Source organism: Chrysemys picta, chromosome 2 (assembly GCF_011386835.1).
Source record: "Chrysemys picta bellii isolate R12L10 chromosome 2, ASM1138683v2, whole genome shotgun sequence".
NCBI classification, from domain to species: Eukaryota; Metazoa; Chordata; order Testudines; family Emydidae; genus Chrysemys; species Chrysemys picta.
In genome coordinates this window covers 40,196,967-40,222,645 of record NC_088792.1, presented here as the reverse complement: position 1 = coordinate 40,222,645, position 25,679 = coordinate 40,196,967, and the positions used below count along the sequence as shown (strand labels likewise).

At 42.7% G+C, this 25,679-nt stretch overlaps 1 protein-coding gene across 2 annotated transcripts in view; it reads left to right on the top strand.

Annotated features, from left to right (window-relative positions):
* Positions 1–18,847: 18,847 nt before the first annotated feature.
* The window catches only part of PLXDC2 (plexin domain containing 2), a 397,134-nt gene continuing 390,302 nt past the window's right edge, over positions 18,848–25,679 (top strand). The window contains exon 1 of one of the 2 annotated variants that reach the window (XM_065582995.1): positions 18,848–19,791. In XM_065582995.1, the coding sequence (XP_065439067.1) occupies positions 19,683–19,791 (109 nt within the window). In that variant the 5' untranslated portion in view covers positions 18,848–19,682. The remainder of the gene's footprint in view (positions 19,792–25,679) is intronic. The other variant, XM_008162807.4, reaches the window with a different exon arrangement.

Here is a 25,679-nt window from a genome sequence, read left to right as displayed (position 1 = left end):
GTAATGAACTCTAGTTGTAGGATAATACTACCTAACTTCACACACGTAGCAGGAGAAATAGACCAAAAAAGCACGCCTCTAACCAGAGCTAAAGAAACAACTTCAGTAACTTACTCAGCTTCCAGTCACCGAAGAAGTCTGATCTCCTATCTAGTAAAAGGCAGAGGTACACATACAAGCCAATTCATTACATGCCTCATGTTATTTTTAGTCACACTAGCTGATAGTTACATTTCATCAGATTCTGAAGCAACAGAATCAGCTGTAGTGTACTGTAACAAGTTAGGCTTCAGTACAGATTAAAAGTAAATGCCATGTGTTTAAAACTTGGATTGCAGTAGGAAACCAGCCATTTTCAAAACTTCATCGGGGTCATCAGCCAGTGCCAGATTGAGAGATTGCTGAATGCTCAGCAGCTTTCTTAGAATGGGCCTGAGCTCCAAAATCTTTATTCGGTGAAAACTACCATTGATTTTCGTGAGACTGGCCGACTCAGACCCTGTACCTCTGCATTACAGTCCAGATCCTCAACTGCTGTAAATTGGTATTGCTCCATGGACTTCAGAGCAACTACTCCAATGTATACATGTTGAGAATCTGGCCCTATATTTCCTTTACTATAAGGATCCTGTGGTTGTTACATGACTGGAGCTCTCAAGTGAAATTCCAGTATGGGCTTTCACACAGCAACAGGGGCTGGGGGAGGGGAGAAACTTTAAGTGATTGTAAATTCATAGCCGCAAAAGGCAGGAGGACTCACAGGAAGATGAAGTATCTGGAATTTTTTTTGTCAACCACCAAATTATTATTGGCTTTTTTAGACACAATGGACCAAACTCTTAGCCAGGGTAAATCACTATAGTTCCATGACTTCAGTGGAGCTTTGTGATTTTACTCCAGAGGAGAATCTGTCCCTATGATCCTAAACCTGTTATCTTTAATCAGACAAACTTATCTGACTCCAATAAGAGCATGTCTAAAGACTGCAAGACTTGGCCTGATACATGTTAGTGCCTTGAAAAAACAGTATTATAGATATGAATGGTTATGTATAATAGCTGGAAAGCAGAACAAAACACAGAATGTAAGGAACATGATTTCTTAAGTAAAAAACTTGCAGATGTATCTCTAAAGTGTGTAAGAAATGCTAATATACTTTGCTGGAAACAATTTTGGAAGACTTATTCTATTATCAAATTTGTTAAACCCATTTACAATTCACTTTAATGATTAAAAGATTGCAAATGTTTGAAATAGCTATAAACTATAGACTGAGCAAAGAATCCTTTCTGGCTTCAAAGCACTGTTCTCTCTCTCTCTCTCACACACACTCACTCACTCACTCAAAAAGATTGAGCAAATAAAAAAGAAAAGACATGGATGATGGGCCATAAAGGGTTGGAGTTTCTTCAGCACAATAAAGTTTTACTTTCTCCTTTGATTGGACAGTATATTTAAGGGAGACATCATGATATATGTTAAAACTCATGGTTGCCAAAACATATCATAAAATTAAATGTAGACAATATCCCCAGATTTTGAAATAGGATATTAGCTATTTAGGCTTTTATTTTATAGTAAAAGGAACTAATGAGAGGATTTTGTTTCCTTTTCATCATCTGATCTATGATGTGATGTAGCTAATTATTACCACCACATTAATTAACGTAGAGACTGAATCATAACTGTGGCAAAAAGTTTCCTTCAGTTGAAACTTCCCAGGTGCAGCAATGGTCTGAGAATAAATTAGGTTCACCAAATTTGACAAAATTTAGCATGGTTCTTTTTGAGTTACCAGTATTCAAATAATATTTTTTGTTTAAGATGCTTTTTTGAACTCTAATAACTCAACATAATGGCTTTGTCTTACAACCTCTACCTGGAACAATCATTCTCCTATATGTATCACTCACTTTGAGTCAAAAAAACAATGAACCTGATTTCTCCTTGACTTTAATGGAGGTACTCTTGATTTACACTGGTGGGCAACTGAGATCAAACTTTGTCCTAACATGTAAAACTGACCGATGTGATTTACTGAGTAATTTGAATATGATTTGTTGAGCCTCAATTTATCATTTTCATAGTGATATTAACATCCGGTGTCAGAAAATAAGATGTTAACTGATAACCTGACTACTGAACACTTCACACTGGTGGCTCATTGATTTTAATATTGTAAACTTGTCACATCAGTTTGTCAAATAATGTTGAAGGAACAAGCTTTGCACTGTAAAATTCCTGGACCAAAGCCTGATGCTTTTACTCAGGTTTACTCAGTCCTTACTTAACCAAAACTCATATTGATTTCATTAGACTTTTGCCTAAGTAAAGGCTTTATCATGTAAACATATTTTCTTGCTACACGTAACGTGAGAGATGTTTCTTTCAATTGTATGTTTAGGGAAAGACCAGTAGACTGAGAAGAAACTTGGAACATTTCTGAGTGTAATCCAGCATATATAGAAACCTGCTTCTGAGCCTGGAAATGTTAATTAAAATGAACAAATCTCAACATCCTATTTAGCAATAGTAACCCTTAACTCTTCATAAACTTTACTGCCTAGACAAGTAGAGGTAGCAGTGTAACAATCATAAATATTTATGCGTCCATTGTTTATTTATGTTGGACTGTTGCAGATGATCTTTTAAGAAGGATGGAACAGTTTCCCCTTTCAGTGGCTGGAAACTTGAAAGAGGTTGTCAGGACTAGGACTGCAGCTAACAGAGAATCTGCTATTGCTCCAGGATTGAGCTAATACCTTGGGATCCACAAGTTCCAAGATAAAGATTTAGCTGTGATGGGTTCTCACAAAGGGAAAAACATCAAGTAAGTAAACAAACAAAGTGAAATCCACTAAACAGGAAAGAGCTTTGGAGCTGTTCAGGGAATTCCTGTTTAATGAGATCCCTAACCCCATCTCAGTGCTGCTCCCAACACTGCCCTCCTTTGTACACTGTGGTTGAGCGGGGAGCAGTTTTAGGGCTGTAGTAGCCCTCTTGCTTGGACTGAGTTGGAGGCTAACATGGGAGACTAACCTCCATCCTACCTTTTTAAAAATAGCACCCCTATCTTTTTGGATGGGAGCCACTGCTACAACTCCCTCAATTTTGCAATATCCAAAGAGGGGACTCCTGTTCAGATTCAGCTGGTGCCTTATAGGAGCACCTCTCTACCCAATCCCCCATCTGGACATATCTTGGGAATTCTCCCTGTTTTGGAAACTTTCCAAGCAAAGCAGGGAGTCCCATCACCAACTGAAAGAAGAAAATCTTCATCCTGATATGCCAGCCGGCACTTCCCATTAAAGAAGGGACTTCTTCAGACTGCCAAGTGTTGCATGACACATGTATTTTGAAAATCTGTTATGCATTCCCACACATCTGGTAAATGTCACACATTTTGAGCTACCCTTCCCCCATGCAATGTAGGACGTATGAGCCAGGAGCCCATGGATTCAGTGACGCTGACAAACCAGGTCAGTCCAGGGCTACAGGCCAATACACTTGCATTACTTTTAGCATTTGGAATTACAAACTGTGATTCATCGGTTCATATATTTTTCCTGCTTTAACCTTTCAACAACTCTCATTTCCTTTTCTTAGCTAATAAACCTGTACTTAGTTTACTATAGAATTGGCTACCAGCTTTGTCTTTGGTGTAAGGGCTGGAGTACCAACTGATCTGGGGTAACTGACTGGTCCTTTGGGACTGGGAGAAACTTAATGTGGTGCGATTTTTGGTTTACGACTTTTATACCTAAGATCAGTTTGCCTGGGTGGCAAGATAGGCTGGAGAGCCTATGGGGACTGTCTATGACTCCATGGTTAGACTGGTATAGTGATACAGGAGTTCACATTTGTTAGTCTTGATTAATCTAATTACAGAACACACCACCAACATGGCATGTCTGCCCTGTGTTTTTTTTTTTTTTTTTTTTTTGATAGTCTGCCCTGAGATAGGCACTCACAGGTGTGAACCACTTCAGATAGCGTAACATATTCTATTACTTGCTCCTCTAGTGACTGGTCTAATATTTCTGTGTATTTCACATCTCATTAACTAAACTGTTGGTCCTGGGGTGCATTTACACATCCCTGTACTGTTTCAAATCTCAGCCCTTTAAGACTAAAGGGGGAGGGATAGCTCAGTGGTTTGAGCATTGGCCTGCTAAACCCAGGGCTGTGAGTTCAATCCTTCAGGGGGGCACTTAGGGATCTGGGGCAAAAATCTGTCTGGGAATTGGTCCTCTTTGAGCAGGGTCTTGGACTAGATGATCTCCTGACCCATATGGCCATTCTTATGTTCACACTGCCTTTCAGAAGAAATGGGACACATTATTTGCAATCTAACCCTAACAACACTAACAATACCAGTTTATGAGTCTGCAACTGTTTTCATGTTAATTTGCATTGTCCTTTAGCTCAAGTGGTAGATAATCATGCTCAGAGACCCTAAATTCATTCCCTGCACACGATGCAAACAGAGGTTGTGTTACACTTGTCTAGTAGTTAGACACAGTGTAGCTAACACTCTGCCCCAGAGCAAGGAGTAGAGCCCAGGAATCCTTGTACCCAATAGTCCAGTGTTGGTTCACAAATCGTTATATAACCAATGACACAATATTTTGTCTGTCTCCCTTTAAGAGTGTTCCTTTTAGACCAGGTGTCGGCAACATTTGGCACGCGGCTCGCCAGGGTAAGCACCCTAGTGGGCCGGGCCAGTTTATTTACCTGCTGACGCGGCAGGTTCGGCCAATCGCGGCCCCCACTGGCCGCGGTTCACCGTCCCAGGCCAATGGGGGCAGCGGGAAGCCGCGGCCAGCACATCCCTCGCCCGCGCTGCTTCCCGCCGCCCCCATTGGTCCGGGACAGCAAACCGTGGCCAGTGGGGGCCGCGATCGGCCGAACCTGCCACGTCAGCAGGTAAATAAACTGGCCCGGCCCGCTAGGGTGCTTACCCTGGCGAGCTGCGTGCCAAACGTTGCCGACCCTTGTTATAGACCATGGCAATGTGCTTGCCCACTCCAGTTACAGCTCAGGGGTTCAAACTTTGCTGATGACCCATGTCACAGGGGAAAAATACATGTAAGTTAGGCTGAGGACTATGGAATACATTCTGAAATGACTTTATATTGTAAAGCATTGTTTTTAGAGGTGAATGTGTGTGTGTGTGTGTGTGTGTGTGTGTGTGCTGTTAATATTTGGTTTATTGTTGCAGGTTTAGTGTTTGTATTTTGATTAATGGGAGCTGTTTCTTTAAGAAAAGTATGGGCCTCGTGTGAAATGACTGAGAGCAGTAGATAGGAGAGACTGCTTGTGTGGCCAGAGAGAGGAAGACCTTGCTTGTGTAAGCTCCAAAAAAGGTCAGAACTTGATTTAGTAACTTCTCTTCCCTGAAAGCAAGCCTCATTCTCAAAGGTGTAACATTAGCACTTATTAGGGAACTGGTTGCCTCAAGGCACTGCTAATGAGGTACAGTGCCTTCTGCCTATTAGGTCACCTATTAGAAGCCAGCCCAGCTCTGCAGGGATTAAAAACTGTGCCCATCTAATGGATGTGTGGTGGCTCTGACATGAGATGAATTTGGGGCTCAGTTCCAGCTCTCACATCACAAACTCCCACCACACTTTGGACTAGTTAACAGACTTGGCTGAGAGACCAAGAACTCCAAGAGGCGGGGAGGCCGAACTCCCTCTTACCCAAGAAGAAGGTCTCCCTACCTTAGGGATGAGGCATGCTGACAATGCTGTGTGTGTGTGTGTGTGTGTGTGTGTATTTCTCTGTAGATATGCTTGACAAGACTGTACAAGCACTCTAATAATTTTAAAGCCAGAGTTCAGTGATGTTAATTGGTTGTGATTAAGCAAATTAGCTCATTTGCATAAAATGTCATGCAGGGAGCTGCACAGAACATGGCAGTAATGCCTGCTGGATGGGAATCAGCCAAGAAAGAGCCCTTCCTCTATAGAATGTTGAGGGAAGCTCAGGGCTTCTCCCAGTCAGGCAATCTGAGCTGTCACAGACTCTCAGCTTGGGAAGGGCAGAGAATATGAAGTCTTATAAAGGTGTAATGCAGCTTCTCCTGAAGGTTGCTGTATTTCCCTGCTTAATTAAGGTTGTGTCTTCATTAGAAACACTGCAATGGCACAACTGCTGCGCCACTGTATTTGTACACACTCACTACAACTATGGGAAGGTTTCTCCTATCATTGTAGTTAATCCACTTCCCTGAGAGGCGGTAGCTCCGTCAACAAAAGAATTCTTCCATTGACCTAGCGCTGTCTACACTGAGGGCTAGGTTGAGCAAAGGAGCTGGCCCAACCCAACTATTTTAGTGTAGACCTGGCCTAAGGAAGCTGCTTCCCTGCCAATAGAATGCAGAAAAGTTGTGGCCCTTTAGTGAACTAGCAACCTCAGAAGCAGCTGTGGACTGAAGAAAGCCCTACATTTGCAGCGGAGAAATTCAGGCTAAGTCTACACTTAAAAAGCTACAGCTGCAGTAGCTCTGTGAAGACACTCACTACAGCAATGGAAGGGTCTGACGTTCCCCTCTGGTGTAATCTGGACCGGTGATCTGCTAGGTCACTCCAATCCTTGACTCTGGGAGCCAGTCTTACCCTGCTCTGCTGTGAGAACCCCCACTCCTGGGCTGTTCATGCACAGCCTGTAGAATGTAACCTGCTCCTTGGATTGTGCAACCAAATGACACTAGCCAATATCTCCGGCCCAGACACAACTCTAGGAACCTCTGTCTTTCAGTGTCCAATTATGCCTGCTGGATGCTGCCAGCTTATGAGTTTGTCAATTTAACAAAGAAATTGATATGTACCAAGCTTGTTATCCCAAGGAGAGTCCCTGACCTGCTTCAAACCAAACGCACTGCTTCAGGTAGAATAAACAAACAGATTTATTAACTATAAAGATAGATTTTAAGTGATTATAAGTCAAAGCATAACAAGTGGGATTTGGTCAAATGAAATAAAAGCAAAAAGCATTCTAAGCTGATCTTAACACTTTCAATGTATTTACAAACTTAGATGCTTCTCACCACGGGCTGATTGGTTGCCCGTCGGCTAGACTCTCCCCTTTGATCAGCCCCTTCAGTCGCTTGGTGGTGATGTCTGTAGATGGAGATGGAAAAAAGAGGAAGAGCATGGCAAACATCTCTCCTTTTATCATGTTCTTTCCTCTTGGCTTCCCCCACCCCCTTCAGAGTCAGGTGAGCATTACCTCATCGCAGTTCCAAACTGACCAAAGGAAGAGAGGTGACTCACTGGAGAGTCCTTTTGTTGCTGCTTAGGCTAGCGTCCTTTGTTCCTGTGAGGCTAGGCTGGGCTGGGTTTGTCCCATACATGCCCTAATGAGGTGTGAACTGCCTCTCTGCTCTTGGAGAGTTTTTGCCTGGGCTTATTTTAAGCCATGAAGACACATTTTCAGCCTCACAACTATATACATGAAATTATAACCTATAACATTGCTGTAACAGCAATTCTCAGTGCATCATGAGCCTTCCAAAGACACCCGACATGACAAAGTTTGCATTGGATGCCACACAATCATTTTACAAGGATGAACATGGGGGTGCTGGATGTTCCCCTGAGGTACAGAGCATCACAAAGGGGTTCTCCCATCACTGAGTTGAATTAACTACAGTGAGATGTGGTAACTAAGTCAACAGAAGAATTCTTCCACCGGCTTAGTGCTGTCTACACAGAGGGAATTATTCACATCCCCTGAAAGATGTAGCTACGTCTCTGTAAGTTTCCAGTGAAGCCCAGCCCTTATCTTCAACATTGTTAAGTGTACTGTCCCAGCCAAATTCCCTGTAGAGGTAACATTTCACGCACTTAGGCCCCAGTTGGCCCATCAATGGAGCTCGACATTTTGGCTGGAGTCTGCCAAATCTGCCAGTGCCCAATTCATTGCAGGGCCTCAAATTCTCCATGCAGTTTCAGCTGGACATTAAGATTTTTTTATCCAGTGCGGCTTTTGGTGAAAGATGTCTCATTATAAGCTACAATGGAAATATAGCATGCAAAGGAAGAAAAGACCATTGGTATTACTGGATCAGCTTTGCAGCGTGGACTGATTTAAATCAGTGATTTTTAAATCACAAAGTGAAAAGCCTTGATTTTAAATCATCAATTTTAATCAACTCTTAGATTTGTCATTCAGTTCTCTTCTAAAAAAAAAAAGGTGCATTCTCACTGGTTGATATAACTGTGGCACTTTGTACCTCAAAGCAGCACCCTGGAACCCCCATATTCACCACTGTCCTATGATTATGTTTTGTACAAAGTATGCCTTGTGATGTATCATTTTAAAAGTCTCGATCTGTTGCATATTAATATCCTGTTGGATTGTATGTGCTATCATGGTATGTGAATTTATGAACTTTTGCTATGTGTGTGTTATTGAAATATGTTGTGAGATTGGGAACACCCACAACCAGCCTTTCAGGTACAATGATGGAGTAGCCAGATGTGTTGATTCCCTTTAATGGGCCATCCACTTGCCCAGAAGCCATCCCACGAGACTTCTCAGAGAGAGCATGTAGACCGGGGTGGCCAACCTGTGGCTCCGGAGCCACATGGGGTTCTTCAGGCACTGACTCCAGGGCTGGAGCTACAGGCACCAACTTTCCAATGTGCGGAGGGTGCTCACTGCTCAACCCCTGACTCTGCCACAGGCCCTGCTCCCATTCCATCCCTTCCTGCCCCCTCCTCTGAGCTTGCCATGCCCTGGCTCCTCCCCCATTGAGCCTCTTGCATGCCACGAAACAGTTGATCAGGAGGTGTGGACTGGGAGAGGAGGCGCTGATCGGCGGGGCTGGGAGCGGTGGGAGGCTCTGGGCGGTACTGATGCGGGCGCTGCTGTCGTATTACTGTGTCTCTTTGGAAATGTACATTGGTAAATTCTGGCTCCTTCTCAGGCCCAGGTTGGCCACCCCGATGTAGATCATGGAAACTGCTTGACTAATGGGATCGGACCCCACGTCACAAGCAAAAGATCTTTCCAGCAAGCTAGAAGAAACTATAAAAGAGTGGAAGTGACATCATGACTTGGCCTCATTCCCCCCACAACTCAGCACCTGGAAACCAGTCTGGAAGACAAAGACTTCGAACAAGGGAGGGTGGTCCCAGGCTGTGTATTGAAGATTTGTGACCTGTTTGTACCATCTATCAGGGTGACACACTGCTTGATTCAAATCCTGTATAGAACTCAGACTGCAAATTTACTTTTATTTCTTAGGTAATCAACTTTGATCTCTATGCTTACTTCTTATAATCACTTGAAATCTATCTTTCTGTAGTTAATAAATCTGTTTTATATTTTACTTAAAACAGTGCGTTTTGTTTGAAACACTTATGAAATCTCAGCTCAATTTATAAAGGCTAGTGTGTGTCCTCTACATATCGAGCTGGTGGGAGTGAGGGAACAGACTGAGTAATGGGCTGACACTGGTCAGGCTTCTGACCAGTGCAAGATGGTAGAGTTCTGGGGTGAAAAGCTGGGGGGAATTGTCTGTGGCCTATTGTTGGTTCATGAGTGGCTGGCAAAGCATTCATGTAACTCAGTTTGATGTGTCTCTGCCTGTGGATATCTGTGTAAATGCAACACCTGTCAGAGGTTTGTAGCTTCACAACAGCATCACAGAGTGAGAGGGATACTCCACGTTGGTGGCCCTGGAACCCGTCACAATAACCATTAAAACATTTTGATTTACAATTACATAGAGACTTTCCTCTAGATTTGGTACATCTTTTTGCTACCTTAAATGTTTTGGATATATAAACTACTCTTAACAAAATATGTTTCACATCTACATATTATTTATTAAAGGAACAGAGTGAATAATAGTCAGTGAATTACATTGCTTATTTCAGGTCAACCTGGGGAAATTTTCAACTATGTGTAGGTGAAAGTAACTGGAGCTTAAGTTCTTACTCCCCGAAGTCTCTTGAAAATGAGTCAAACAGCCTCCTAGGTTACTTCAGCTGTTCTTCAATCTTTTAAAACTAGAAGTTCTCATCCCCTCCCTCCACATTTTTATTCATAGACAAGTTTTACTGCTTTTTAACCTCCCAATCAATTCTCAACTTCGATGAATTTGTCCAAATGAAGAAAATATTCTCTCTGTGTCTGCTGAAGAGGCTAGTGCTGTCAAAAACTGGTTTAGCACTTCAATAAGTTCTGGTTCCAGGTGCTTACCAGGTGACTTCCACCAATACAGCAGGGTGACCTTCCTTAAAATATCATCAAACATGTACTGCTTGAATGGTTCAGCACCAGCCCTGAAATTTATTATTGGTGGCATGATTGATGGGTGATTATTAGATGCCCATGTCACAGCAGCATCATCTTCTTCAGCAATTAGGCATCTACTTTGGGTTGAAAATACTGGGAAGAAACTAAGTGTTTGATCTATCTTTTTTACTGCCTGCAATTTAACTTTGTTGTTGGGTATTTCTTTCTTCAATGTATCTTGAAGTTCTTTCTAAATTCAACAGCATCAGCAATACAGTAGCAATCTTTCTGCAGTTTGTCCAACACTACGGAAATAGGTTTCAGTATATTCAGCATATCTTCTACATTTCTCTTTAGTCCGATGCTGACTACTTCGGCTGTGATAGTTCCATTTATTTTGTCATCAGTTTTTTCACAAATTGTCATCAGAATAGGCCAGTTCTCAATAAATAGCTCAGAATAAGTCAACCACTGAATTACATTGTACAACTTGGGGGAGAATTAGTTTGGATTCTCCTGCTCTCTTCAGTGAAACTGAAGGTTATGGAAATATTTTACAATTTCAGCAACATTTTCCTTTATTCCTGGAGTTGTACTTAAGTCTTTCGCTAAAAGATACATCAAATAAGCACTGTACCCTTATGTTACAAGTTTCAGGTTCCCTTCATTATCTTCTTTCTTATATTTGCTACATTTGCAGCATTGCCTGGGATAAAGCTACACACTTGACACTTGAATTTTTGTTTATAGCTTTTACTGCTACTTCTTGTAAGTATTCTGCTGTGTGGGTATTTCCTGATGTATCAATTGTTTCTGTAAAATAGACAACCCCGTCTCCTGCTGTCACACAAGCACATATTACAGTATCATTGTGTACATTGCTCCATCCATCAAGACTCAGATTAACAAATTTCCTGTCAATGTTTTTTGCACACTGTTCAATTTCCTTCTCATATACTGTATCCAGCAATCTTCCAGCAACGTCTGCCAGGTGGAGTGTAGCCTGGTTGTAACAATTGAACCAGGTGAATGAAATGTTTGTTCTGAACTTGTGTAGCGGGGCGGTCATCCCGCTCCAGTTTGGAAGGGGTTAAAAACCAGCCCTGGGAAAGGGCTGCCTTGGGGAGCCAATCATGACTGGGCTTGAGGGCAGCCAATCAGGGCCTGGCTGGGCCAGTATAAGAAGGGCTCCTGGGAAGAAGGAAGTCAGTCTTGCTCCAGCAGTGGAGCAAGAAGGACCTAGCTACCTGGTAGAGACAGGGATATCTTAGAGCAGTACTGGGAAAGGGCAGGCTGAGCTGGGGACCTCTGGTTTGGCGACCTCCCAGGCTGAGGCCTTGCAGCATAGGTCTGAGGAGATACTAGGGCTGCAGGGAGGCAGCCAGGCCAGGAATAATGAAGACAGTCCCTTAGTTTGTTTTTGTTACAGGTAACTTAATGTGTCATTGAAGCACTTGCTGGTGGTACCAGCAGATGACTTTGAAGTTGTAGACATTGCAACTGATGGATGTTCATAACCCCTTATGTCTAAAATGGACCCTGAACAAAATGGTTTAAAAAAAAAAAAGTCACGTTCACTCACTGAGTGCACTGCATTTAAAAAAAAAAAAAGGTTGATTCCTCGTACTTCAGCTGTTTGTACCACTGTTTATATTATATCTTTTTCTAAATCAGTTTTACAGGGAAAATAATTAATAAATCATAGGGATTATCTAAATCAATTTAAACGGTTATCTCTAGCAACATATGAAACAGCTTGATTTTTTTTTAAATGTTAAAATTCATAAACGCCTAATAAAACTTTAAACAGGACATCTTCATCTGTTCAATTATATTTAGCGATAAAACAATCATTTCAGAAGTCCAGCAATAACAGTAAAAATGTTGTTGTTAAAAACTCCCACAACAAACATATCAATTATATTTTGTACAAAAACATTTTCAAATTCTAAAGTAAACAATCCAACCAATTCAGATTATTGCCATAAATTTGTGTTATCTACTAGCATAGTAAGACCTGGTAGGCAGTCCCTAAGAATGGTGCAAAAATAAGTCTACTATCCAGTTGCTCCACATTGGACATGTCTGAACAATCATCTGCAAAAACCTTGTCTTCTGATGAGCATTTTTCATAATGTTGATTCATTCTGACAACCAGGCCTTCAGGCCTTGCATCTTTTTATTGAACTCTTTACATTTGGCACGTGTTCCTTTTTTACCCAGAAGTGCAGGCATTTCTTGAAAATATTCCCAAATTGGGGGGGGGGGAAGGAGGGTTATTTGTAGCTATGGCAGATTTTTTTTCCCCCCTCCAGTTCCCAGGTGCTGAAATCAACACTAGAGGCTGCACTCTGAAGAACGTTGACCCTTCTTCCCCGGGTGTCCTGTTTTGACACTAGTGTTGCTCTTTTCTGGTAGCACACTCTACTCTGCTCCCTTGTTACATAATTCCCCCTCCCTATTCCCAGAAACACAAAAGAACTAAAAACAGTATGGGACTTCTGCTCGTATAACCCACATGCCATTTGCACTACAGTATTTTATTTGTTTAGAGACTGAGAGGCAGTTAAACTAATGGATTTCTGTTTGTTTGAATCCCTGTCTATGTACACATGCAAGGAGACAGAGGAACACCATTTACTTAAAACATCCAGAAGCAAGGTCTAGTAGTTACTGGGCAGATCAGTGTTTTTCCATGAGCTGAAGAGTAAGTTTTCATGATGTGTGGAGTCATAAATATTCATTATTTGAGAGGTGATCCAATCAGAGCTCAGGTAGGGAGAAGCCATAAAATAGGTATATGATTCCACACAGATACATTATGGTGTCTCCTGGAGTCAGAGGCCCAGTCCCAATGCCTGTAATGACTTTGCCAGTCTCTTGCGCCCAGTAGCACAGCCCCTGAGTCCCCCACAGGATCAAGCCCTTAGTACAGTACATGACCAACTGTGCAATATTCATAAAGCTTGCCCTTAAAAGATAGATGTTGTTCCCCTGATTCTTTATATAGAAAAGCAGCTTTAACTCAAAATTTCTTGATACAGGCTCATGGATTAAGCATATTTATTTTTTATTTAAATGTTTTAAGAGATTATAATTTTAGTCCTTAACATATTTGGTATTAAATTCAGATTTCATTTTAAACAGGTTTATGTTTAAAAAGAAGAACTTCTTATAGTTTAAATAACAAAACCTGATTGCCCTTCCTCCCCCCCCAAAAAAACCCACAATTTTTTCTCCACCTTGATGCATTGCTACTGCTTAGCTACAATATTTTGGTATGTTCATTTCACCCAAAAATGTAAAGGAACATGCCCAGAACAGAGAAACTTCCAAAAGTCAGTGTCTACTTTTCAAACCAATGCAACTTGAGTTCTTTTTGAAACACAATCAAATACTTTCACTCCTTGTTCTTTTTATTGACTTTTAATTTTGGTCATTTGTGTTTAATATTTTTATAACTAATCTGAAAAAACATGATCTACAAATAACTGTACCTAAAATACTTCATGGTCAAAAGATATATAAGATTAGGTCATGGAATATTTGCACAGTAAGGGCCACACACGTCAGTTCTCATGTGGAACAATCCTTGCAGATGCAGTCTAAGGGCCCTAAAAGTATGGTGTATTTGTTAATTATACTAAGACAGCACATCTACAATAGAAGGTATTGTTACTTGTGGTCCACTTACTAGTGAGCTAGCACAAGCAGCCAACGTTTCCCCACATAATGACAGTAGGTACAACTTCATTATACATAAATACCCACATCTGTTTCTTGCTGGAAGAGGGTACAGGGGTAACTCCCCTCTTGCTGCTGATGCTACAGGTACATATCATTTTCTCCTTTCCCAGATGTAGGAAGAAGAGACACCCCATCCCAACAACATCCTCTCAGAATGACTTCCAGAGACAACATGGGAGGAGCCAACTCCCTCTGGGGGCTATGTGTGTACACACCAAAGAACACAGTCACCTTGCCAGCACCCTCACTTTTTTGCTATGATTAAAAAAAGGTAGGATATGTGTCAGTTCTGGGCAGCTGCATCTGAATTTCCCCTCTACGGTCCAATAAGAGCACCCACTGTAAGCTCCAGGCTTCTCAGCCATCCCCTCTGCAATGAAGTGGGAATGTTCTTTATGTTTTCTCTGAATACTGTGTGGGTGCCTCAGTTTCCCCTATGCAATTCTTAAGTAGCTAGAATGGTTGATGCCTTGTCTCCTGGCAACTGATGGCCTGGGCCCCTCCTCTGCAAAGGTGCCAACTGAAGGTGTTGGAAAACAAAGAGATCAGGTGACCTTCTGGCTGGGAAGAGACAAATGCCAAAGCAGGGGCTGGAGAGTTTCAGTTCAGAGCTGGCTGGGGAAATGGAGGAGGCCCAGACGGGGCTCTGGCTTCCCTGGCCCCAAGATGGACCTGACTTAGGGGTCCTGTTTCCTGTACCTACAAGCTCCGTTTTGGACCGTGTTCCTGTCGTCTAATAAACCTTCTGTTTTACTGGCTGGCTGAGAGTCACATCTGACTGTGGAATTGGGGTGCAGGGCCCTCTGGCTTCCCTAGGAGCCCCACCTGTGCAGATTCGCTGTGAGAAGCGCACGGCGGGCAAGGGGATGCTGAATGCTCCAAGGTCAGACCCAGGAAGGTCGAAGCTGTGTAAGCTTCTTGCCCTGGAGACAGTCTGCTCAGAGAGAGGAGGCTCCCCCAGAGTCCTGACTGGCTTCGTATGGAGTTGTTCCAGAGCCTTGCCCGATGACGCCGTGACCCCCTCTCTCTGGTGGAGACAGGAATCTCTCTTCCCTCTGACCTGGGTATTTCCAGGCCATCCAGGCTCCTGACTATACAATGTCATTCCCCAAAAGACAGACTGATACAAGCCAACAGCTCTAAATTACCACACAACTCTTTTGAAGCAGATGCTTTTATTCTTAAAGTAAAAGCATTACAGAGAAAAAAATAGTGAAACAATACAAGAAAAAAAATACATGCTAATAAACTTACCAGAGAGCACCCCAATTCCCATGCAGGGCTTTTTCCTGTGGGCACAAGCTAATCACAGCTTCAGCTCAGAACCAGCTCCCCAGGTCTTATGGGGCCTCAGTAGGTAAAAGACCTGCCCATCCTTCTCTAGGGGTTGGGCCCCCCCTTAGACCAGAATTCCTATCCATTTGTTGGATCAGAAAGAAAGCTCTACATTGGGTTATTTATTTATTTTTTTGTTTTGTTTTGTTTTATAACTCAGGCTATATAACCAAAAATCCCATCTTTGTCTGCTGGTCTGCTGGAGAATCAAGTCTGAACCAGTATATGTGAGCCTTTGGCCAGGTGGCGGTAGTAGTTCTCTGGAGGTATTCCAACCTGAGTGAAACTGCCTAATCGCCCCCCACAGTTCCTGGAGGGCTGTGCTCCCTCTCCCTCATGGAAATACATAACATCTTGCATTTTTAATACAAAGAACTCCTAGAATACTTTCCCAAGATATTGCAGGATTTATCATATATGTCCTAATGTGAAGGGGAGAAATAAGAAGTGGTTAAAGCTCTGCTCTACCAAGATGATGCAAGAAGCTGAGAAGGTTGTGGGGTTGAAAGACTCTGATACAAGAAGAAGAAAAAGTGAAACCAGTGTGTTGTCGAGAGAGAGAATTTGAAAGTAGTGAGGCAGTTCCAGACAACAAATGGGTCTCTCCTATCCTCCTGGGGTGATTGATGATACAATCAGGAATGCTGGAGTTAAGTAGGAAGATAAGAATTTAGGACCATATCCTTGTCTGGTGTAAATCAGAGCAGCTTCATTGATTTTTAGTGCAACTACACTGATATAGGCCAGCTGAGGAATGGTTCCTTAGAGACATAGGACAATATGTAAAGGAGGGCGAGAGTAAAACAACATTATAGAGATGAAAAATTATCCTGTCCAAAACCAGTTGAATCCATTGAGTCAAAGAACCATCAAAGAAAGGTACCTTCTCACAATTTGTTATAGTTTATTAATATAAATGAATAAATATCTTCTACCTTTGCTATGAATGCCTCTTAGCAATGACATATTGCCATTGATCACAATAGTATTGTTAACTTTCATCTGATTTTTTTTTTCCTGGCACACTATTAGGTTTTACTTGTCTCTTTACACACAAATTATACCAGGATATGTATATTGGTTGTCTTTTATAGTGCAGAAGAGTAATGTATTTGTTTTTCATCTTTGGAGATCTATGTTCTAGTTCTAACTCATCAGAGCACAAGTGAAAGTGAATTTGATGCTCTTATCCTAATTCCTATGTGTCCAAATCATACCACCACCAAAGTGGATTGTTTCAGTTTATGATTGTAAATTGTCAGAGCTGTGTGGGGAACCTTGTATGACTCCTATGTACAGATTGCTTGGGCTCAAGCCAGTATAATACCTCACTTTCTTTGAGCACTAGAGTATTTGTGAGACAAGTATAAGGAATATAAATCTAAAACGATAAATCCAGGTAAATAATAATACTTAGCACCAAGCTGCAAATGAAGAAAGAAAATTTGGCTTGCACTCATTTTGGCTTCTCTAAAAATGCTTTCAGGCCTTCTTCATAAAATAATCATAATCTAGAAAAGTGCATATAAGACATTCAGATCTTTCCTTCACTGGAAGACTCTAGTGTGACTGAAGAATGAGTGAATGTATGACATCATAACAATGCTGAGCAAAACAGAGGACATTTTTACTCAAACTGCTAAAGGTTCCTTGGTTCTTATTTTGCTTTTGTTCTCACCTTTTTAATGTCAATGCCTGATTAACACTTGCAAGAAAGGATGTCTTTGTTAAAAATTCAATAGTTGCTCCTTCCATTAAAATGTGAGAGCTCACGATTCCCATCTCTAGCACCAGCAGAAGCTGGGAAGACTGAACTTGCATTCCTGATACATCTAAGGTTAACAAACGAAACCTAGCAGGTATTCTTTATGCATCATAAAGTTAAAAAAAAACAATTTTTAAAATTTCACCTTTTTAAAGATCATCTTCAGGTGACTTGGCCAAAGTCACACACACAGTTTGTGGCAGGACCCAGTTCTCCAGAGTGAATTCCTGACCCCACTGGAGTAAATGGCCATTGATTTAAATGGAGCCAAAATGTCACCCTAGTCTTCAATTTAGCACATTCTCTATCTTCAGTTTCTCTTTCTAGTACAATGACAGCATTTCTAAAATTATTTGTTAACAAATAATATCTGGTTTGACTGATAAATCTTTCTGCTAATCTCCTGCAAATAATAAAGACCCTTAAGCAGGACAAACATAATGGACCCAAGAGTATTTAGCTGGGTCAGATATTATTCCGCAAATGGCTCAGATATATAGTCTACTTCATAGCAAATGCCTGTGCAAAGTTCTGCTTATAGGGAAAATATGCATTAAAAGACATTCTGCTATGCTTTATGCATAAGTGTGTCAAGACATTAAAGGGTAAAACAATTATAACAGAGCCGATACATTTTTAATCTCACAAACAGTGATATAAATTACATGAAGATAAAATCTCATCGCTGCTTCTTTTAGTGGTTACATATTAATAGTTAAATTATTTTTGAAGTGCAGCAGCCCTGTTTAATTATCATGGGTTGAAAGGGTATATGGTACATTAAGGTTTCTCCATGAGAATTACTATAGCAATGGTCTACTTAACTGGGTGAGTTCTAACACAAAGTGGTCTCTCTTTCATTTCTGTGCCTGAGACAGACATACACGCTTTCCGCTAGTTTTACTCGCATGGACCCTTGATCCTGCAAAGATTTATGTACGGGATAGGATTATTCAGAGTGCATTAAATTAAGCACGTGGACAAATCTTTGCAACGTATTAACCATAGTTCCGATAGTTTAGTACTGTACATCTATCTGTCACAACCATTTACTTTGCATCAAAAGGGGCTGACTTGTCCAAAAAGGATTACTAGTGACATCTCCTCATTAAAAGTGTTTATTGGTATGAAATATTCCATATGCCTTTGCTTTGCAAAAAAAAAAAAAAAAAAAAAAAAAGATTTTGAACAGAGGAATTTATAAAAATCAGGATTCCTGTTCCATAGACTTCGTGCTCTGGTTGGCTACAGTGATACTTTCCAGAGACATAGCGTGACCTTCCCCACTTACACTGTCTGATTCTCTTTCACCCATCTCCACGCTCTCTCAAACAGCTCTCGGGAGCAGATTGCCACTGTTCCTTTCCCTTGAACACCGCTTATTCTCCAGCCCTCTTTCCCGATCTCCAGCTGATCTCAATGCCAGAAACTGACATAAGCAAAAGTCAGGACCAAGCCAGTTTCTCTAACTAATATTCTTCTTTGCACTTTAGATGGCAGCAGCAGGACCATGAAAAACTCACTGAGTTTGGGGATTTTCAGGGACATCCCTCCCATCAATAACCAAAATGCCTCTTTATCCTCCCGTCTAAGGACAAATCCTTTTTTAATTTGATTCCCTTTCTCCATCCTCCACCAACTCCCCCCTCCCTCCCCCGAACGAACGCTGCTACGGACACGCTGCTCCTCGCAGAGCCCCCCTTTGTGTTTGCTGGGGGCCGGGAGCAATCCGGGCGCCAGTGGGGAACTGGGGCCCCCTCTCGCCCGACGTGGGCTGGGGGGCGCTGGGCGCAGAGCTCCTGCCTCTCTCGGCTCGCGCTCCAGCCGCCTCTCCCGAGGGGGAGGAAGGGGGGCTCCTCTCTCTCGCTAGCTCAGCCCCAGGAAAGTGCAGCAATTGGGCAGGTCGTTTCCGGCAGCCTGGACCCGAGCAAGGGGAGCGGGGCCGCTCGGGGTACCCAGCCAGCGGCGCGCGCTCCCCACGTAGGACCAGGCAGCAGCGGCGAGGCGCCCGCTCCAGCCCCAAACTAGTTCCCCGCACGGCTGGCCCCGCCAGACACCGGCTTCGCCTGCGGGGCTCCTCGCTTGGTTCCCCATCCCGCGCCTCCGCTGCGAGGAGCGGCTCTGCCTTTCTGGCCTGAACCCACGGGGCTGGAGCAACAAGACGCGCGGGGAGGGGGGGGGGGGAGAAACTTATGTTGTTTCCTCCTCCCCTAGAGCCGCGCAGAGCCGTGTCGCTCCGGTGCCGGCGCTGACGGGCAGGGGGGAGGTTTTGCCTTGAACTGCGCGTGGAGAGGAGCCACCAGCCCCCCTCCCACTGGGCGGGCAGGGGGGGTCCGGCCAGCCGCCGCAAGGAGGGAGAGTTGGGCGCCTGGCGGCCGGAGCTGGGCTTGTCCTCGCCTGCTGCTGCGTTCTTGGGGCTGCTCCCGCCGGAGGGACCGAGCCAGGCGTCTCCCCGCGGCTGGAGGGGAGCCGATGCGAACCAGAGGCGCCCCGGCCGCGGCTAGCAGTGGGATCTGCGTGACTCTCCCGGGCCCCCCGCAGGCGAGCGGCGCAGCGAACGAGCGAGCCCGGCAGGCTCGGGGCGATGGCGAGCCCGAGGCACGGCCACTTAGCGGCTGCAGCGCTCTTCCTTGCCCAGTGCTTGGCAGCCCGCTTCCAGCTCGTGGACGGGGAGACGGCGCGGCGACCTCAGGGTAAGAGCTGCTGCTGAAGTTCCCCAGTCCCTTGGCGGGGCTGTTCGGCGGGGCGGGCGGGGCACCCGGCCAGGCACACGCCGATCAGCAGCCCACCACCGTGGCCTCAGATCCGGTTCCCCCCAGGCTCCAAAGCTGTGTGAGGCCAGCCCCCTGCCCCAGCCTCCCCTGTAGCCCCCACCCCACTTTGCTGAACGGCCGAGGAAGATCGAGCCTGTCCCCCCTTCAGCGAAGGGGTGTCTGCAGTTAGATGCTGCGGTTGGGGCTGGGTTTGCCCCTTGCCTCGGGGTCCGTGGGACGATCGCTGCTTGTAGCTGATGGAGCTGGGACCTACCCGCTCCCTCTTCCCGGGTATATTGGGGGTAAATCGGGAGCCGCTCAGCTGAGGGTGTGTGTGTATGTGGGTTGGGGGGGTGTTTCTCTCCTGAGTCCCAACTTCTCAGTAGGGCCCAGGAATCTCAATTCCAGCCATGATACTTGGGCGGTGGGAGAGACGCGCTGCAAAGGCAGAATGGCCTTAATTAGTCACCTAACTGGGCTGAACACTCAGGGAGCCCGAGTCTCCAGGGCGCTGTGACCCGGCCCTGCCCCCCAAAGCCTTTCGGAGAGACCTTGCTTTTGTAAAGCGCAGCAATAATTGCCACACCTCCTCGCTGGAGGTGAGCAGGCTTGCAAAAGGGAGCCCCTGTTCTCCGCTGGGCTCAGCGGGTTCCTTGCGGTTACTAAATAGGCTGCGTTCTCTATGTGGGTCTCTAGTAATGGGCGTTGTCTTCACTTATTGCCAGATTTTCAGAGGTGCTGAGCAACTCCAGCTCCCTCTGACTTCAGTTGGAGTTGAGGTTGCTCATTATCTCTCAAAACCAAGTTGTAAGTGTCACCGGTAAAGTTTACCTCCCCTCTTCAGCACACATTAGTTCAGGTACTGGCAGGTGCATAGCTCCAGACCTTGCTGTGGTACCATGGGCTGACCACGTTTGCTTGTAACCATTTCAGGGTCCTCTAGTTCAAAACTTTCCTAGAAACACCTGTTAGTGCATCAGGCCAGCCACATGTTGTGGGTTCTCATCAGCTACCCAGTCTTTCCCAAAACGTGGTCCTCTTCCTGGTCATCATATCCCATAGACCTCTACATGCTTTTAATCCATAGGGGGAATTGCCAGAGAAGTCTTGGCATGCTTGGGAAAAGTTGGCTGATAAATGGGATAGGGTAAACATTTTTAGCATAATAGGAGGCTAAGAATAACAACTGAAAGCTGCTGTGTTTAACATTATGGGTTAGGTTTGGAAATGCAAGTATTTTATTATCATTAAACATCCATCTTTAGAGACAAAAGGACACTTTATTCTCCCTCCCCTGCCACCCAAAAAGTTAACCCCAAACTGAGTCCTGTAGCCCTTCTACAAATAGTCTAAGAAAACTAACCCCATTTTGCACAGGTGGTTTGATACAAATGTGAAGAGTTGAGTGACATGAACAGGATAGATGTAGGAGTTTTAAAAACATCCACCTAGGGCTATGCCAGACAGAGAGGGCCTACCACTGAGTTTCGGAATTGCAGGTTGTTGAGGGCTCACATGTCAGTTCAGAGAAAACCCAGAAGGAAGGTTTTCATATACTCTTGTTCAGCATTATATGTCCAACCCCGTGCTTACATTTCTAGGGCTTTGCCTTTAGGAAGCATACAAGAATATTATTTACTGTAAATCACTAGAGAAAATAAAGGAAAGGGGTGAGGCTATGAAAAGAAAATAATAAAGATGTAAGGCTGTAGTCTGAGCATGTGAAGTTCATCAATCTTCCACCATAGGTATGTTTGTGCAGAAGAAGTGTCAATAATTTCTTGATTAAATACAGTCTATTTGATGAAGTGAATGATCAATGCACACTGCGGGTCATTCATTGCTGATTTAGGGTTTAGAGTTGCATTATTTTAACAATGTCTATCTCAGCACTAAATAGAATGGCATATCACCTGCTCATTAATCTGTTATTGGTTTATTAATATGGTGTGTCTTAACCTGTTAAGGAAAAATATTTAAGCTTTGAATATCACCCATGGTGTAAAGTACCAAGATGGTTATTATAAAGGTGTATTTTATTTTTGTGTTAAGCAAGTCCCGATGAAATAATCTGTAGGAGATAGTCTTCTCTCATAACAGTAAAATGGAAATTTTAAATGACAACTTTTGACAGGTAGCTTGTTGTGAGGTTTGTTATCTTTTTAAATCCTGTTTCTGAAAATATGATGTTACTATCACAAGCATGTTGTCGAAATTCAATAATAGAAACTGAAATTCATTCAGCCTTAATATGTATGGTTCTTTCATTCTTTGATAGAGAAGCACAGTAGAATAATAGACTATATTTCTTACAGCAAGTAGAGAATGCTGTTATGCAGAGCAAGGAGACCTGACTGCAACAAAAATACATTCTGAAAGTTCCATTTTATATCCCTGTGTCCAAGAAATAATTTTTTGAAAATGAACATCTGTATCTAACTTCAGTTTATGTGGTCTGAAATGTAAAAAGTGCCATTTAAAAGTTTTACTTTTACATAGAGTTCAATACCATGCCCCTTCTGAACGTTTAAATATAGTCTTCTAAATTTTAAACTGAACCAAAAATCTTCAAAATAACTGCAAATGCTTAATGGGAGTTTGATTGTAATTTGTTTCTGATCTATGCATTATTTACATTCTCAGGAGTAAAATGCATTCTTGTAATTGAAATGAAATAAAAATAGAAAGGAATGCAAACAATATATGTGGTATAGGTTCTTGAATAACTGGAGTAAAGAGAGGATTGTTATCAAATTAATATCATGATTTCATATAAAAGTGACCCACAGTTTGCTGAACCACAGTTTTGTATAGCTTTTGCCAGCAGTTCAGAACTAGTCCCTTCAAACTTCCTGAGATAATAACTATTTGTCTAGTAGCCTTGAGGTTTGACGTTTAGCAATCAGTCAGGGCCGGCTCCAGGCACCAGCTTACCAAGCAGGTGCTTGGGGCGGCCACTTTGGAGAGGGGCGGCACGTCCAGCTGTTCGGCGGCAATTCGACTGACGGTCCCTCACTCCTGCTCAGAGCGAAGGACCTCCCGCCGAATTGCCGACGCAGATCTCGATCGGGGCTTTTTTGTTTTGTTTTTTGTTTGGCTGCTTGGGGCGGCCAAAACCCTGGAGCCGGCCCTGCAATCAGTAATTTTATAGCAAACGTGTCTGGCTGTAAACAAACAAAAGGTTCCTGGTTGTGGAATTAAATTTGAAGTGTTTGTGCTGCTGATGAATAGGAAGCATTTCCACTAGAGGGCAGAACTGTTGTCCCTTTCAACTTAGTCTTTCAGCAGACATGGTTCTTTTCAAAACGTTTCAGACCAATTGTCTTATATTATTTTTTTTTCTATATTTGTGTTTGTATAGAGCTTCATTTTGCTGACTAGAAATGGCATAAATCAGTGGTCAAGGTTCTTAAATGTAACATTTGGGCATGTGTGTGTTTTAAGATAATCACACTGAATATGAAGTAAGTTCAGTGAACTGAAACAAATGTACTTTGGGAAGCTAGCTGAACAATTACAGCTTCTGGTTGTCTAAGTGAGGGCTTATTAATTGTTGAAGTATTCCCACAAGAAGCCTTGAAAGTGTTACTTTTCTGAAAACACAATCAGTCAGAATTAGGAGGCTTTTATTGTAATTTTGTTCCATCAAAGTATGTTCCAGTGTTTTGGTATAACTTACATTCATTGACAAACAACCATTTCCAAATATTGCTATTTAGAGGGGGTTATTGTTCAATTTGTTCAATTTTTATTATTCTCCTCCAGAGAACAGAGGACAAAAGATAAATTGATGAGCCCATTTCGGAAAGTGTATGCATTCCGTTTTTCACACAATTATTTGAGTCACTCAAGCAGGTGTAGACACAAATAGCTAATTCTGTTGCAGATGTAATTTTCATAACTGTATACATGATTAGGCTTATGCGTGTGCATTTTATATGCACAATTGCATGCCTATACTCTTTCAGAATTATTGCCCTATTAAGATGTTACCCCATCCAAAGGTAAGATATCTTCCTATCACAAAGGCCACTGACAGTCAGTCACCAGCTCAACGATGTCTTCTTCTAGAGAAATTAGAAACTCAGCTGTGCCTGTAAGTCTTTATGGGTGGAGCAATGATGAACCCTGCCTTCAGCTTGGATGATGTAATGATACAACCACAATAAGATTCAGTTTTCAAACCCTCACACATCTTGGCCCCAAATCTTAACCCCAAGTATATTTACCTATATGTATAGACCTGGAAATCACTTAGGTTAATAGAAACTGATACTAAAATTCAGACAGTTGAGAGCACTCTGTCTTAAAGTAGGCCTCTGCTTTTTCATACTTCCTTTCTCACAGTAGTAAGTGGAATATGATACAGATCAAAATGACTAAGGTAATTTTCATTTGTTTTGGGAGTAATTCCTATCTAATTCTATCCCTGGTTTTCTCCCCACTAATTTAACCTGAAGCCAGAGTTTAAAATAGACTCAAAACAGTACCAGGCTTGTCATTGCTCAGTGATGAAATTTAATTAGGTCATAACAACACTCTAAAACTCAGACAGCTTATAGCAAAACTACTTTATTTTAAACCAACATTTGTGGAGAGGAGATAGGGAGGCACAAGGAAGAAGATTTTAGGATTGTGAGCAAATAGCATTCCTTCTCATCTAGCACTAACTTGCCAGCAGTGTGAGATATCATCAGATCACTGAAGGGCTAATTAGGGATGGGCTGAGAATGCGGGGCAGTGGAATCTAACTTTTTATTCCCCCAATTGCCAAACTAGAGCATTACAGAAACAAAAAGGAACTAACATCCACCCATCAGATTTCTTTCCACCCTGCAAAGTATGGAGAAGCCACATCAAGTTCATGTTTCTGTCTCTTGGTGTTCTTTATGGCAAATGAGCATGAAAGATACCAGAAAATGCCGTTAGATGCTGTTTGTGAATGCTGTGTGGTTTGTTTAATCACGGAGCACTACCTCACTTAAGTTTGTTCTGGCCCTCCTTGATACAGCCCATTTTAGACTGGCCCCACATATCTTTCCCTCTGCCATCTGCATTCTGCTTTGCTGAATGTATTTGTTAATTCTGGGTTTGAAAGATGTTATGTAAAATAGTGACTCCATTGACTAGAACACAAATATGTGGGAACATATTCTCTGCTCATAGTGGTCTTATTCCCTTTGATATGATGTTTGTATTGATTTCAATGGGAGCAGATCAGGGCCTTAGTGCAGATACAGGAGAGACTATTCTGGATCATGTATGTATGTAACTGTAAGTATGCAAGAAGTACCATGGCTTTGCTGGATTGGGACCCATGCTCCTTTTGTCAGCAGTATATGTAGTTTTAACCTAAGTTTTCTAGCATTTCAGTGACTACATCCACACAAGAGAGCTTTTTAATTTCTAGTTTATTTAGAATTCCTCCCTCTTGAAATGGCTTTGATTCTCAATTGTTTTAGGGGCTTTGGACTTTTAAAATAAACATTATTGGAGTTTCACAGTGGCCAGTTAATACTTTGTTTTTAATGAATAGCATTGTAATGAGTAGATGCTGGAATTTCTGTACCTTTTCTTTGTAGGTGTTCCATTGTAATTTAACTTTAGTCAATGGCAACCTATACTAAGGTCCTGTTATAACTTTTATAGCTTTTACAGTTCCTTCTTTAATCCCGGTAGAGAATACAGCAAATTCTGTCCAGGTTACACCTATGCAGCTCAACTGACTTCAGAGGGCAGGATTTAGCCCAATGACTTTTCAGTAGCAATTATGTTACTGATGCATTTAATTGTTTTCTTCTATTAAATTATTACTTAATCTTTTCATT